The 15,090-nt window shown below is 34.2% G+C and overlaps 2 protein-coding genes across 3 annotated transcripts; both read left to right on the plus strand.

Annotated features, from left to right (window-relative positions):
- Positions 1 to 1,002: 1,002 nt before the first annotated feature.
- Positions 1,003 to 7,178, plus strand: LOC103488915 (ABC transporter C family member 3-like). Of its 2 annotated transcripts, none has more exons than XM_008447865.3 (10): positions 1,003 to 2,228; positions 2,319 to 3,748; positions 3,858 to 3,944; positions 4,038 to 4,640; positions 4,742 to 4,906; positions 5,215 to 5,509; positions 5,645 to 6,165; positions 6,239 to 6,302; positions 6,398 to 6,637; positions 6,722 to 7,178. In XM_008447865.3, exons 1-10 carry the CDS (start codon positions 1,400 to 1,402, stop codon positions 6,871 to 6,873), a joined length of 4,386 nt encoding a protein of 1,461 aa, XP_008446087.2. In that variant the 5' UTR covers positions 1,003 to 1,399; the 3' UTR covers positions 6,874 to 7,178. The 2 variants fall into 2 exon arrangements, with proteins under 2 accessions (XP_008446087.2, XP_050947198.1); XM_051091241.1 differs by lacking the exon at positions 1,003 to 2,228 and having other exon boundaries at positions 2,362 to 2,509; positions 2,698 to 3,748.
- A 3,405-nt stretch (positions 7,179 to 10,583) lies between these two features.
- Positions 10,584 to 14,413, plus strand: LOC103489543 (ABC transporter C family member 13-like). Its single transcript, XM_051090884.1, has 7 exons — positions 10,584 to 11,006; positions 11,097 to 11,292; positions 12,147 to 12,753; positions 12,855 to 12,959; positions 13,420 to 13,593; positions 13,940 to 14,177; positions 14,262 to 14,413. The coding sequence occupies exons 1-7, from the start codon at positions 10,589 to 10,591 to the stop codon at positions 14,411 to 14,413; spliced, it is 1,890 nt and encodes a 629-aa protein (XP_050946841.1). The 5' UTR covers positions 10,584 to 10,588.
- Positions 14,414 to 15,090: the final 677 nt, after the last annotated feature.

Raw genomic sequence — 15,090 nt, forward strand, 5'->3', positions numbered from 1 at the left:
CCAAAACACTTTTCCTTTTTGTAGTTTTGAGTATTTTCATGGTTTACTTTAGTGTGTGTGGTCCATTTAATGGATTCATTCACAAATTTATCTTTTTGTTAGTTTTATCTTTTGTTTTTATCTTCACTACCTTTTATATATTTTCTATTTACTTTACCTTTCTCTATTATTCATTAAACTATCTATTAATTGTGTGCTTTTCAATTTTAAATTAATCTCATTTCATGACTAATTCATGTCATCGTACCCATAGTACAAATATTATATAAAAATCACATTTGGAATTTTCCCTAATCATTGATTCTCCGTTATTAAACTTAAAGTCGGTTCAATTTTAGTTCATATATTTACGATTGTCTATTTTTAGTGTATGCATCTTAAATTTAATTTTTCGAAATTATTTTAAATTTTTTTTTAAATGCTAATAATAACTCTCATGCAAATAAATGTATTACGTAAATTGTGTTTTCAAAATTTTATAATATAAATGTGGCAAGTTATTGATAACTAAATTTAAGATTTACTAAAAGTTGTTTTTTTTTTTTACTAAAATTGAACAAAATTTTAAAATATAAAGATCAAAATTTATTATTATTACATATAGATATATAAGGTTTAATTACTACTCGATTAATCTTAATTTAAGAGACGTTTTTAAATGTTGCAAAATGAACTAAAACATTTATAAATATAATAAGATTTAGATCGGTTACTGATATTTAATAGATATCGAGTAAATAATTGAGATTATGTACAAGCTATAACAAAAAAAGATCGACTTTGATATTTTTTGAATAGTTTTAATTATTTTTAAATAAGGAATGATATTGAATTTAAAAATAAAGATAATTAATCCGACAAAAAGAAAATAAAGGAAAAAAGGGTATAATAAAATGGAGTCATGATGAGGACATCATTTGAAATACAAGTTCATGTGTAAAATGTTTGAGCAATGGAGACTTGAGAAAGAACTGTTGGGATGGGGAAATTGTTTAATATTATTTCAGCGATTTTAATTATACTGAAAACGATAGAGTTTGAGGAAGACGAAGACAAAGATTAGACTGAAAAGCGACTGAAATTCGCTATTTTTCTTTAATTTTAATTTTAAATTTCCGATTCCAATTTATAAGAACATGCTAGTTGGCCACTGCGATAAATCCACCAGGTTTACATCAAATTTCATTTAAGTTTTCGCCATTTTTGTAACGCCCACGTGTTTCCATTTTCACGGGCTTCTTCTTCTTCTTCTTGTTATTGATATCCATGGATTTTGATTTCTCTTCCTCCCCTGTTTCTATCTGAACCCACATTTCCTATTCTCAACTTACTCTGTCTCTTGCTTCTTATTCATTTTCTTCTCAATGCGTGTTATTTTGTTACTTTAATCACAGTTTTCATGGATATTCCTTCTGTAATCGTAAATTCTTTGTTTATTTTTGTATTCTCGATGTGGGTTTTGCTTCATTTGTGTAGACGAGAGGTACAGAGTGAATCCATTCAATCGAGAAACGGAGTGTTTCGAGAGTTTAAATGGGTAATCAACATTACTGTATTTTGTAATGTTGTTATTTCATTTTTGTTTTCTGGGTTTGTTGCCTTTGAGTACTGGAATCATAGAATCGTTTGTTGGGAATTAGTCATTTCTGCTTTAACGTGGATTTTGGCTGCCGCGATTGCTTTTTATTGGAGAAATGTAGTGTATCTTCAAGGCAAAAATTGGCCGTTGGTTCTTACTCTTTGGTGGGGTTTCTCTTGTTTTTATGGGTTATGTGCTTCGATTATTTACCTGTTAATCCGCTTGAAATCTATGGAATTTCCTCATTTTCTTCCAAAAGCTACTATTGTAGATTTTGCGTCATTCACTTTGTCTTTCATTATCTGTTGTACTGCACTGACGGTAAACTATTCCAAGAAACACAATGATCTTGAGAAGCCATTACTTCAAAAAGACAATAATTGTTCTTCTGAAGATGCTGGTGGTTTCATCAGTCCTGGATTATGGAGTCGAATTACATTCCAATGGTTGAATCCTCTCTTCAAAAGGGGGAGGAACCAGAAACTTGAATTAGCTCATGTTCCTTGTGTACCTCAATCTGAAACAGCTGAATATGCTTCCTCGTTGCTAGAAGAATCACTTCAGAGAAAGAAAGTTGAATGTTCTTCATTGCCTAATGCTATATTTTTAGCCACATGGAAATCCCTTGTCTTAACTGCAATTTTTGCAGGTAACTTTTCTTCCTTTCACTACTTGAATTCTTCTCTATGAACTGTAAATCTTGGTCTTCTCTAATTTCTTTGTTCATAACTTTTATTAGGAGTCAACACATTGGCATCCTTTATGGGGCCTTTACTAATCACCCACTTTGTGAATTATCTGTTGGGAAAAAGTGATGACTCAAGCAACCGTGATGGATTGATTCTTGCGTTCTTCTTCTTCTTTGCTAAAACAACGGAGTCTCTTACTCAAAGACAATGGTATTTCGGCACTCACCGTGCCGGTATACAGGTAAGGGCAGCTCTTACGGTGATGATCTACAAGAAATCTATATCTATTAATGCTGCTGGTCCGAGTAACGGTAAAATCATAAATCTAATAAACGTGGATGTTGAAAGAATTGGAGACTTCTCTTGGTATATTCATAAGATTTGGTTGCTTCCCGTTCAAATAGCTCTAGCCCTTGTCATCCTTTACAGGAATCTCGGAGCTGCTCCTTCCATTACTGCTCTTTTAGCCACAATATTTATAATGGTGAGCAATACACCTTTGGCTAATGTTCAAGAAAGTCTACACTCAAAGATAATGGATGCAAAAGACTCAAGAATCAAATTGACATCAGAGACTCTGAAGAACATGAGAGTCTTGAAACTGCATTCTTGGGAACAGACATTTTTGAAGAAGGTCTTGAAACTTAGAGAAGTTGAAAGAAGCTGGTTGAAGAGATATCTCTACACATGCTCAGTTATAGCATTTCTCTTTTGGGTTTCACCAACTTTAGTTTCAGTATTTACTTTTGCCGCTTGTGTTATGATGAAAGTCCCCCTCACAGCAGGCACAGTTCTATCAGCCATTGCTACTTTTCGTATACTACAAGAACCAATTTATAACCTACCAGAGCTAATTTCCATGATTGCTCAAACAAAAGTTTCCCTTGACCGTATACAAGAGTTCATTCGAGAAGAAGATCAAAGGAAGCGGATTTATTGTCCTCCTTCCAATGCATCGGACGTTGCGATTGAAATGGAGGTGGGGGAGTATTCATGGGAAGCCAGTGATCAAAATTTTAAGAAACCAACTATAAAAGTTGCTGAAAAGATGCAAATACCAAAGGGTTACAAAGTTGCAGTTTGTGGATCAGTTGGTTCAGGAAAATCAAGCCTACTTTGTAGTATATTGGGCGAAATTCCACAGGTTTCAGGAACACAAATGAAAATACATGGAACTAAAGCTTATGTTCCCCAAAGTGCTTGGATCCAATCGGGCACTGTAAGAGAGAATGTGTTGTTTGGGAAAGAGATAGACAAACATCTGTATGAGGATGTGTTAGAAGCCTGTGCTTTGAATCAGGATATCAAGTTATGGTTGGATGGAGATTGTTCTTTGTTGGGAGAGAGGGGGATGAACTTAAGTGGAGGGCAAAAGCAGAGGATTCAATTGGCAAGAGCTGTCTATAGTGATGCAGATGTTTACTTCCTGGATGATCCTTTTAGTGCCGTGGATGCATGTACTGGAACACATTTGTTCAAGGTAAGCATCATCTTGCTATCGTTCTTCTTGTCTGTTTCTTTTTATGATCTTTTACTTCTTTACTGAAATAATATGATGTTATTTATACTGAACTTTAATGATAATGCAGAGATGTCTTTTGCAACTTTTGTCTGGTAAAACTGTGGTATATGCTACTCATCATTTGGAATTCATAGAAGCTGCAGATCTTGTTCTGGTAAGTACCTGAATTTTTCATTGTTTTCCATGGAGCATTACAAAGCAATATCCCCTGTTGCCTTATCTTGCGTTTGAATGCTTTTGTTTCCAGGTGATGAAAAATGGTCAAATTGTTCAATCAGGAAAGTACGCAGAATTAATGTCAGACTCAAACGGTGAACTTGCTAGGCACATTGCAGCTCATAGAAGATTCCTAAATGGAGTTAAGCCATTCAAAGAAGATAAACCCCATCATAAGAGACCGCAGAAGACACATCAGATAGAAGTTCTAGATGAAAACTCTTCCCTATCCCTTGGAAATGGTAGCAACTCCGTGAGAACTCAAGAAGAGGAAACTCAAACTGGTCGTGTAAAATGGAGTGTCTACTCAACCTTCATCACATCTGCTTATAAAGGAGCTCTTGTTCCTGTAATCCTTCTATGTCAAGTTTTGTTTCAAATCCTTCAGATGGGCAGTAATTACTGGATTTCTTGGGCAACAGAAGAAGAAGGGAAGGTCAGCAGAGGGCAGTTGTTAGGGATCTTCATTTTGATGTCCGGTGGGAGCTCCATCTTTATATTAGGCCGAGCCGTTTTGATGGCAACCATTGCTATTGAGACTGCACAACGAATGTTCCTTGGAATGGTGACATCAATATTTGCAGCACCTATTTCATTCTTTGATGCCAAACCTTCAAGCCAAATCCTTAGCAGAGTTAGTACCTTTTTATTGCGTTTGTTATAGTCTCCTGTATTAAAATTTTTCATTGTGTCGATAAATAATTTTAACCCATTTTCATCTTCTTTATGATGCAGTCTTCTACTGATCAAAGCACCTTGGATACAGATATTCCTTATAGATTAGGTGGATTGGCTTTTGCTCTCATTCAGTTATTGAGTATCATCATTCTGATGTCCAAGGTCGCATGGCAAGTTTTTCCCCTCTTTCTTGTCGTCCTTGCAATCTCTATATGGTATCAGGCAAGAACATACATTCCACTCTTTGTTTGTAATATTCTTTTCATTATTGCACGAAAAGTATGAAGTTATCACATGAGTGTCTTAAATTTGACCTTCAACTATAATTTAAGCTTTTGGGTTAATCAACGATTTAAAGTAGTCTCAAAGCGAATGGTCAAGAGATCTTGTATTTCTACTTGTTGGGTTTTCTATATATTTCAAACTCATAAGCGAAGGAAGTGTTAGATAGTATAATACTAAATTATGTTCATCTATCAACTTAACTTTTATGTCAATCGGTGATTTACAACTTTCAATTCCTTTTACAGGGCTATTACATCAGTACTGCTAGAGAACTAGCTAGAATGGTTGGGATTTGGAAGGCTCCAATTCTTCATCACTTTTCTGAAACGGTCGTTGGTGCAACAATTGTCCGTTGTTTCAATCAAGAGGATCGTTTCTTGAAAAAAATACTAAACCTGGTTGATGACTATTCACGTGTGGTTTTCCATAACTCAACTTCAATGGAATGGTTGTGCCTTCGGATCAATTTTCTTTTTGACGTGGTCTTCTTTCTTGCTCTTATCATCTTAGTGACCCTTCCTAGAACAGCAATTGATCCAAGTAAGCTTTTCCAAACTTTAGTTATCTTCATCAATGCCAGTCATCCAAAACTTTTATTTTGAACAACTATTTCATTGCGACATTCTAATATTCCAAACCACAAATCACCTAAGCAGATGGTTTCTTTTACTATAGGCTTAGCAGGATTAGCAGCCACATATGGTTTGAACATGAATGTGCTTCAGGCTTGGGTTATATGGAATTTATGCAACGTTGAGAACAAAATGATATCTGTTGAGAGAATTCTTCAGTTTACTAACATCGCTTCTGAGGCGCCACCGGTTATTGAAGATTGTAGACCAATGCCAGAATGGCCAAAGGAGGGAAAGATAGAACTTGAGAACCTTCACGTCCAATACCGTCCTGATCTTCCAGTGGTTCTCAAAGGGATTACTTGTACCTTCCCAAAAATGAAGAAAATTGGAGTTGTTGGCAGGACAGGAAGTGGAAAATCCACCTTAATCCAAACACTTTTTAGAGTAGTAGAGCCTTCTGCAGGAAGAATTCTAATTGATGGAGTTGACATTTGCAAAATTGGTCTACATGACCTCAGGTCCAAGTTGGGTATTATTCCACAAGACCCTACATTGTTCCAAGGAACCATGAGAACTAACCTAGATCCTTTACAACAACACACCGATCAAGAAATATGGGAGGTGAGATTTCAAGTGCTTTTTTTCATGGAGAGTGAAAAGTTAACATGATATTGAAACTAACTTGATATTTCAGGTCCTTCACAAGTGTCGTTTTTCCGAGATCATCAGAACGGACCATGCTGTTCTTGAAGCACGAGGTAAGATGGGAGCTCCCATTGTTTCTGAAGTGTTCTTTTCCAGTTTAGTTTATTTTTATACTCAAAAAAGTTTTCTTGGCCTATAAATGATGCAGTGGCTGAAGATGGAGAGAATTGGAGTGTGGGACAGCGGCAACTTGTTTGCCTAGCCAGGGTGCTCCTCAAGAAGCGTAGAATTCTTGTGTTGGATGAGGCAACAGCTTCCATTGATACTGCAACAGAAAATATAATTCAGGAAACAATAAGAGAGGAGACTAATGGTTGTACCGTCATTACCGTTGCTCATCGAATACCGACAATTATCGATAACGATTTGGTTTTGGTTCTTGATGAAGGCAAGTGAACTTCTTATTTAGCTAAAAGGTTTCTAACTTGAGTGGTAATAATAACATTCTAATGCATCATTTTCACTTCTGTAGGCAAGGTCATCGAGTACGATTCACCATCTCGATTACTCAAGAACAATTCTTCTATGTTTTCAAAGTTGGTGGCAGAATTCTTGAGCAGATCATCCAATAGTCACGCACAATCTATGGGGAATTTTGTTGACACCGACACAAACCGAATATAAACTTCATTGAATTTGATCAAATGTAAAGATTGGAGGGGGAAGACACTAACTGCATAGGCTGAAGATCCTGTAAAGCAATAGATCCAAACAAATACCATTGACAAGCTTTCTAACAATAGCTGATGAGATAGATACACAACATTAGTAGTTGTTCAGGTGTTAACCATAGTCTTATTATTACCTTTTCTTTTGTTTATTTCTTAATGTAATTGAAAGTGTGTTTCATTTGTATAAGTGAACTCCTGCTTGCATAATTAAAGTTTTATGCAACAGAACAATGAATGATATTATTTGATCTTTCCAAATTTCAATCTTCTTACATTGAAAAATGCTTCATTGATGGCTTGCATGATATGGTGTGGAATCATCGACAAATTTAGTATAGGTCTAGGGAGTTCCAGCTCCCCTAAACTTTATACTCTTAGTCTTCCTTACTTTTCTCTCGGAAACAAAGGTTCACTACTTTTTTTTCACCCTAAGAGACTGTAAAACCAGAACCTTCATCCCATTTTACTACAAACCACATACTTTAATCTGGTTTTCTCAAATAATCAATGGCTTGATCTTCTAATTTACTGTTTTCTATGGTTTTGGTTTTGTTCAATCACTTACCTTATCTTACTCACTTTGGATTTATCCATGGAGTTTCCTCATATTTTCTTCCAAATCCCACCATTAATTCAAGATTCTGCTTGCACTGTTCTAACTATTATTTCTTAAAAATGCTCCAAAAAGAGAATCAGCAGAGAGAAATCCTATGGTAATATTTTGAGGTACCTTGTAATTTGTTCTTTACTTTATTAGAGCTTAGATTTGACATGGTCTTTCTCTGTGGTTTATCTTCTTTTCAATGGCTTAACTCCACTTAGTGATCTTCTTTGTTCTACCATTCATTTGCCTTGGCAAGCTCTTCATCTGAATTTCATATTACTTCTACTGTAATGCTTTCCTGATTAAACAATATGACCACTTTTTCATCATGAGCAAGCATGTAGATATTTAAATGTAGTACAAGATGTGGCACTTAATTTGAGAGACTTCTCTCTATGAAAAAAAATAAAACGATGAAATAATGTTTAAGAATAAAAATCTATTCTGATGTACTACTACACATAACTCAAATACATTATCATTAGCATCACTACAAATATTGCTCTTGTCATTTGAATCTTTTCAGCTGGTAATGCAATCAAAGTCCATGTTGTCTAAATAAATTTTGGTCATAGCTAGGTATATACAATGGAATGCCAACTATCTCTAATGGTTTTGAGAACTTTTAGATGAAACCAAAATCAAACCAAACCACGAGAGTTGAGCTTGTATGCATGCTCAAGTAATAATTTGAAAAAGGTCATGATTATTTCATGGTTGAGTGTAATTTTGGATTGAGAACTATTTTGAGAAGAATCGTTGGAAATGCAATCAAAGTTAAAGTAAACAAAGAAAAAGCCATGATGGGGTTATGCCCAAAGTGTAAATAATGTTGTAATGTGGGGGCTTGTTCGAGGGGAGGATTGTGAATCCAACCAAAGTGTAAACAATGTTATCATCCCACATCGGTTAGATAAAGGGGAGGGTTCGCTGTCCTAACAAGTGGTATTAAAGACAACCATGCTAGTATAATCCTCAAGTGACGAACAAAGATGTAGTAGAGCCTCAAAAGTTTATATTGCATACTTTTGGTAGGAAGGGTGTGTGATTTTACTTTGTTGAGAGACTTTACTTTTGTTGAGCTTGTTAATTTCCAGATTCTTAGAAATGAAAACCTTTCATTTTCATAAACTCTAACATAAAGGTGACGAAATAATTATTAGTTCAACAGTATCAAAGCAAGAAATTATGCGTTCAAACTCTTGTAACGCCATTTGTTGGATCTCGAGTTTAAACTTTCGGCTCGATTGTTATTTATGCCTTTATAAAGAACTATTTTATTTTTTATTTTTTATTTTGACAATTTTTGTTGCTAAGATCTATTGGCAGCAATAATTATAGGATGGAAATTCCCCAGTTAACTTCTACTTTTAAATATATAGCTTCTAGTGAAAAATGGATATTATTATCTCAATTAATTGAAAGCATATCTAAGCTATGAGCTACACAAAATTAACCATTATTAAGAATTTAATTACTTTTTAAATGTTTAAATATTTAATGGTTTGTATCGATAGAAATAACAAAATATGGCTGAAATTTTTATTAAAATAAAATTTTTAGAAACAAAAGTTTAAAAAGTTAGTTAATAATTTTTTTTTTCTATTTTTAAACAAGTTAACATGTTTATTATTTATATTCTATTTACCTCTATAAAATTATATTATTTTTCTTTTTTATATTTCATAAGAAAAATTTCTACATATCAATAAATGTCAGTCGACGAAAACTAATTAATGTCGTGGTTATTTTCCACTATTCTTACAACTAAACAAAATTGAAAAGGACCTTGATGTACTAAAATTTGTGTATTTCACAAGTCTAACAATCATACAGGAATCGTGTTATAAACGTCTAACTAGCTATCATATACAATAATATGAGCATTTTACTAGTCTAGTTATCACATCGAATAATTATTTACGTTCTATATTTTTTTTCCTTTTTACTCAAATTATCCAAGTTTTTTTTTTAAAATGTATATTTGAAAGCCATTCTAGAATTTTTAAAATCACTCGGAACAAACATTTTTTTTATCATTTAAAATCAAATTTATCAGCTAAAAAAATGTAAAATTAAACATCTAATTGTCTTCTAAATATTAAAATTGTGTGTTTTCGGTGAATTTTGATATGATAAAAGAAAAAGATAATAAGTTAAAAGCTTACTAATTAAAAAAGTAAAAAATAATTATGAAAAGGATTTTATTCATGTGTTAGTTGAAAACTACAAAAATGATGAGATCATTTACTTTTAAATTCTATGAAGTCTTGGGCAGAAAAGATTTTAGGTAAAAACAAGATTTTGAAACCATTTTAGGTAAAGACACAATTTTGAAATCATTTTGAATTTTAGAATTATTCTCTTTTATGGAATAACAAACTAACAAATTTATTTCAAATCCGTTATAAGATTTTAATTATACTGAAAAGGATAGAGTTTGTGGAAGACGAAGACAAAGATTAGACTGAAAAGCGACAGAAATTCGCTATTTTTTTTTAAAAAAATTTAAATTCGCGATTCCAATTTATAAGAACATGCTAGTTGGCCACTGCGATAAATCCACCAGGTTTACATCAAATTTCGTTTAAGTTTTCGCCATTTTTGTAACTCCCACGTGTTTCCATTTTCACGGGCTTCTTCTTCTTCTTCTTCTTGTTATTGATATCCATGGATTTTGATTCCCACATTTCGTATTCTCAACTTACTCTGTCTCTTGCTTCTTATTCATCTTCTTCTCAATGCGTGTTATTTTGTTACTTTAATCACAGTTTTCATGGATATTCCTTCTGTAATCGTAAATTCTTTGTTTATTTTTGTATTCTCGATGTGGGTTTTGCTTCATTTGTGTAGACGAGAGGTACAGAGTGAATCCATTCAATCGAGAAACGGAGTGTTTCGAGAGTTTAAATGGGTAATCAACATTACTGTATTTTGTAACGTTGTTATTTCATTTTTGTTTTCTGGGTTTGTTGCGTTTGAATACTGGAATCATAGCATAGTTTGTTGGGGAATCGGTCATTTCTGCTTTAACGTGGTTAACTATTCCAAAAGCTTGAAATCTATGGAGTTTCCTCATTTTCTTCCAAAAGCTATTATTGTAGATTTTGCGTCATTCACTTTGTCTTTCATTATCTGTTGTACTGCACTGACGGTAAACTATTCCAAGAAACACAATGATCTTGAAAAGCCATTACTTCAAAAAGACAATGATTGTTCTTATGAAGATGGTGGTGGTTTCATCAGTCCCGGATTATGGAGTCGAATTACATTCCAATGGTTGAATCCTCTCTTCAAAAGGGGGAGGAACCAGAAACTTGAATTAGCTCATGTTCCTTGTGTACCTCAATCTGAAACAGCTGAATATGCTTCCTCATTGCTAGAAGAATCACTTCAGAGAAAGAAAGTTGAATGTTCTTCATTGCCTAATGCTATATTTTTAGCCACATGGAAATCCCTTGCCTTAACTGCAATTTTTGCAGGTAACTTTTCTTCCTTTCACTACTTGAATTCTTCTCTATGAACTGTAAATCTTTGTCTTCTCTAATTTCTTTGTTCATAACTTTTATTAGGAGTCAAAACATTGGCATCCTTTATGGGGCCTTTACTAATCACCCACTTTGTGAATTATCTCTTGGGAAAAAGTGATGACTCAAGCAACCGTGATGGATTCATTCTTGCGTTCTTCTTCTTCTTTGCTAAAACAGCGGAGTCTCTTACTCAAAGAGAACTTCTATCTGATGTGTTTTATGCAGTCTTTTATGAAGGGTTTTATCTTCTTTGAATGGCTTAACTCCATTTAGGAATCTTCTATGAGCTGCAATGTGCCTAGCAAGTTCACCGTTTGAGTGACATTAATTCTCTGTACTTTCCTGATTGAACAATTTGACCATTTTTCATCACCCGGAAACAAAAGCATTCAAATGCAAGATAAGGCAACAGTGGACATTGCTTTTAATGCTCCATGGAAAACAATGAAAAATTCAGGTACTTACCAGAACAAGATCTGCAACTTCTATGAATTCCAAATGACGAGTAGCACATACCACAGTTTTACCAGACAAAAGACATGTCTGCATTATCATTAAAGTTCAGTATAAATAATATTAGTATCATATTATTTCAGTGAAGAAGTAAAAGATCATAAAAGGAAACAGACAAGAAGAACAATAGCAAGATGATGCTTACGTTGAACAAATGTGTTTCAGTATATGCATCCACAACACTAAAAGGATCATCCAAGAAGTAAACATCTGCATCACTATAGACAGCCCTTGCCAATTGAATCCTCTGCTTTTGCCCTCCACTTAAGTTCATCTCCTTCTCTCCCAACAAAGAACAATCTCCATCCAGCCACAACTTGATATCCTGATTCAAAGCACAGGCTTCTAACACATCCTTGTTTGTCAATCTCTTTTCCAAACACCTTGAGGAACATAAGCTTTAGTTCCATGTACTTTCATGTGTTCTTGAAACCTGTGGAATTTCGGTTAATATACTGAAGTTCACTATATTGGGCGAAATTTCACAGTTCTAGTAAGTACCTGAATTTGTTATTGTTTTCCACGGAGCATCACAAAGCAATGACCCTCGTTACCTTATGTTGCATTTGAATGCTTTTCTTTCCGGGTGATGAAAAATGGTCAAATTGTTCAATCAGGAAAATATGGAGAATTGATGTCAGACTCAAACGGTGAACTTGCTAGGCACGTTGTAGCTCATAGAAGATTCTTAAATGGAGTTAAGCCCTTCTTTGAAGATAAATCTCATCATAAAAGACCGCATAAAACACATCAGATAGAAGTTCTAGATGAAAACTCTTCCCTAACCCTTGGAAATGGTAGCCACTCTGTGAGAACTCAAGAAGAGGAAATTCAAATTGGTCGTGTAAAATGGAGTGTCTACTCAACCTTCATCACATCTGCTTATAAAGGAGCTCTTGTTCCTGTAATCCTTCTATGTCAAGTTTTGTTTCAAATCCTTCAGATGGGCAGTAATTACTGGATTTCTTGGGAAACAGAAGAAGGAAAGGTCAGCAGAGAGCAATTGTTAGGGATCTTCATTTTGATGTCCGGTGGGAGCTCCATCTTTATATTAGGCCAAGCCGTTGTGATGGCAACCATTGCTATTGAGACTGCACAACGAATGTTCCTTGGAATGGTGACATCAATATTTGCAGCACCTATTTCATTCTTTGATGCTAAATCTTCAAGCCAAATCCTTTGCAGAGTTAGTACCTTTTTATTGTGTTTGTAATCTTCTCCTGTATTAAAATTTTTCATTGTCTCGATCAATAATTTTAACCCATTTTCATCTTCTTTATGATGCAGTCTTCTACTGATCAAAGCACCTTGGATACAGATATTCCTTATAGATTAGGAGGATTGGCTTTTGCTCTCATTCAGTTATTAAGTATCATCATTCTGATGTCCAAGGTCGCATGGCAAGTTTTTCCCCTCTTCTTGTCGTTCTTGCTATCTCTACATGGTATCAGTTAAGAACATACATCCCACTCTTTGTTTGTAATATTCTTTTCATTATTGCACAAAAAGTATGAAGTTACCATTCCTTGAATTTGATTATTCAGTAGCATAACATGAAAGTGACACATGCTTTGATCAAGTCCCGTAAACTTTTATTCTCAAATATGATTTATCAACAGTAAGTGGTTCTAGGATTTTATTCCTTAATCACTTAGGTTTAGTGTCTTAAAACATATTTGTTAAACGATATAATATTAAATTTAGGTTATTCAACGATCTAACGTAGCTTCAAAGCAAATGATCAAGAGATCAAGTCCTGTAAACTTTTATGATATAATATTAAATTATATTTATCTATCAACTTAATTTTTGTGACAATCGGTGATTTAACAACTTTCAATTCCTTTTACAGGGATATTACATCAGTAGTGCAAGAGAACTAGCTAGAATGATTGAGATTCAGAAGGCTCCAATTCTCCCACACTTTTCTGAAACAGTCGTTGGTGCAACAATTATCCGTTGTTTTGATCAAGAGGATCGTTTCTTGAAAAAGATAATGAACCTGGTTGATGACTATCCACGTGTGGTTTTCCATAACTCAACTTCAATGGAATGGTTGTGCCTTCGGATCAATTTTCTTTTCGACGTGGTCTTCTTTCTTGCTCATATCATCTTAGTGACCCTTCCTAGAACAGCAATTGATCAAAGTAAGCTTTTCCAAACTTTAGTTATCTTTGTCAATGTCAGTCATCCAAAACTTTCATTTTGAACAACTATTTCATTGTGACATTCTAATATTCCAAACCACAAACCACCTAAGCAGATGGTTTATTTTACTATAGGCTTAGCAGGATTAGCAGCCATTGTTTCTGAAGTGTTCTTTTCCAGTTTAGTATATTTTTATACTCAAAATTTTTTTTGTACTTATGCAGTGGCTGAAGATAGAGAATTGGAGTGTGGGACAGCGGCAACTTGTTTGCCTAGCCAGGGTGCTCCTCAAGAAGCGTAGAATTCTTGTGTTGGATGAGGCTACAGCTTCCATTGATACTGCAACAGAAAATATAATTCAGGAAACAATAAGAGAGGAGACTAATGGTTGTACCGTCATTACCGTTGCTCATCGAATACCGACAATCATCGTTAACGATTTGGTTTTGGTTCTTGATGAAGGCAAGTGAACTTCTTATTTAGCTAAAAGGTTTCTAACTTGAGTGGCAATAGTAACATTCTAATGCATCATTGTTACTTCTGTAGGCAAGGTCATCGAGTACGATTCACCATCTCGATTACTCAAGAACAATTCTTCTATGTTTTCAAAGTTGGTGGCAGAATTCTTGGGCAGATCATCCAATAGTCACACACAATCTATGGGGAATTTTGTCAACACCCACGCAAACCAAATATGACCTTCGTTGACTTTGATCAAAGGTAAAGATTGGAGGGGGAAAACACTAACTGCATAGGCTGAAGATCCTGTAAAGCAATAGATCCAAACACCACTGACAAGCTTTCTAACAATAGTTGATGAGATAGACACAGAACATTGGTGGTTGTTCAGGTGTTAACCATAGTCTTATATTACTATTTTTTTTTCTTTCTTAATGTAATTGAAAGTGTGTTTCACTTCACCGTCGATTTAATGAATTAGTGAACTCCTGCTTACATAGTAAAAATTTTATGCGACAGAGAAGTGAATGATATTATTTGATCTTTCCAAATTCCAATCTTCTTGGTCATCATTTGATGACTTGCATGATATGGTGTGGAACTACCGATACATTTAGTATAGGTTTAGGGGGTTTTAGCTCCCTTCAACTTTATACTTTTCATGATGTATATATATATATATATATATATATATATATATATATATATATAAACCGAAATTAATACAAATACTAAAAATTATTCCATTGGTATTGGTCTCTTTGCTCCTTTTAACCTTAGGTTCAAACCTTAATATCTACATTCTTTTCCAATATCTATATTTTAGTGCATATTAGGTTGTATCTTTGTATAGTCCACTCAAGTATCCAGTCACAGTCAAATGCTTAATAAAAGTATGTACTAAGATTTTACGATA

This window comes from Cucumis melo, chromosome 10 (assembly GCF_025177605.1).
Source record: "Cucumis melo cultivar AY chromosome 10, USDA_Cmelo_AY_1.0, whole genome shotgun sequence".
NCBI lineage: Eukaryota > Viridiplantae > Streptophyta > Magnoliopsida > Cucurbitales > Cucurbitaceae > Cucumis > Cucumis melo.

Coding starts and splice junctions, on each gene's coding strand:
- LOC103488915 (XM_008447865.3), top strand. CDS start 1,400: ATGGATATTCCTTCTGTAATCGTAAATTCTTTGTTTATTTTTGTATTC. Junction 4,641..4,741: donor CAAGCCAAATCCTTAGCAGA/GTTAGTACCTTT, acceptor TTTATGATGCAG/TCTTCTACTGATCAAAGCAC. Junction 4,907..5,214: donor CAATCTCTATATGGTATCAG/GCAAGAACATAC, acceptor TTCCTTTTACAG/GGCTATTACATCAGTACTGC.
- LOC103489543 (XM_051090884.1), top strand. CDS start 10,589: ATGGAGTTTCCTCATTTTCTTCCAAAAGCTATTATTGTAGATTTTGCG. Junction 11,007..11,096: donor CTTAACTGCAATTTTTGCAG/GTAACTTTTCTT, acceptor AACTTTTATTAG/GAGTCAAAACATTGGCATCC. Junction 14,178..14,261: donor GGTTTTGGTTCTTGATGAAG/GCAAGTGAACTT, acceptor TTACTTCTGTAG/GCAAGGTCATCGAGTACGAT.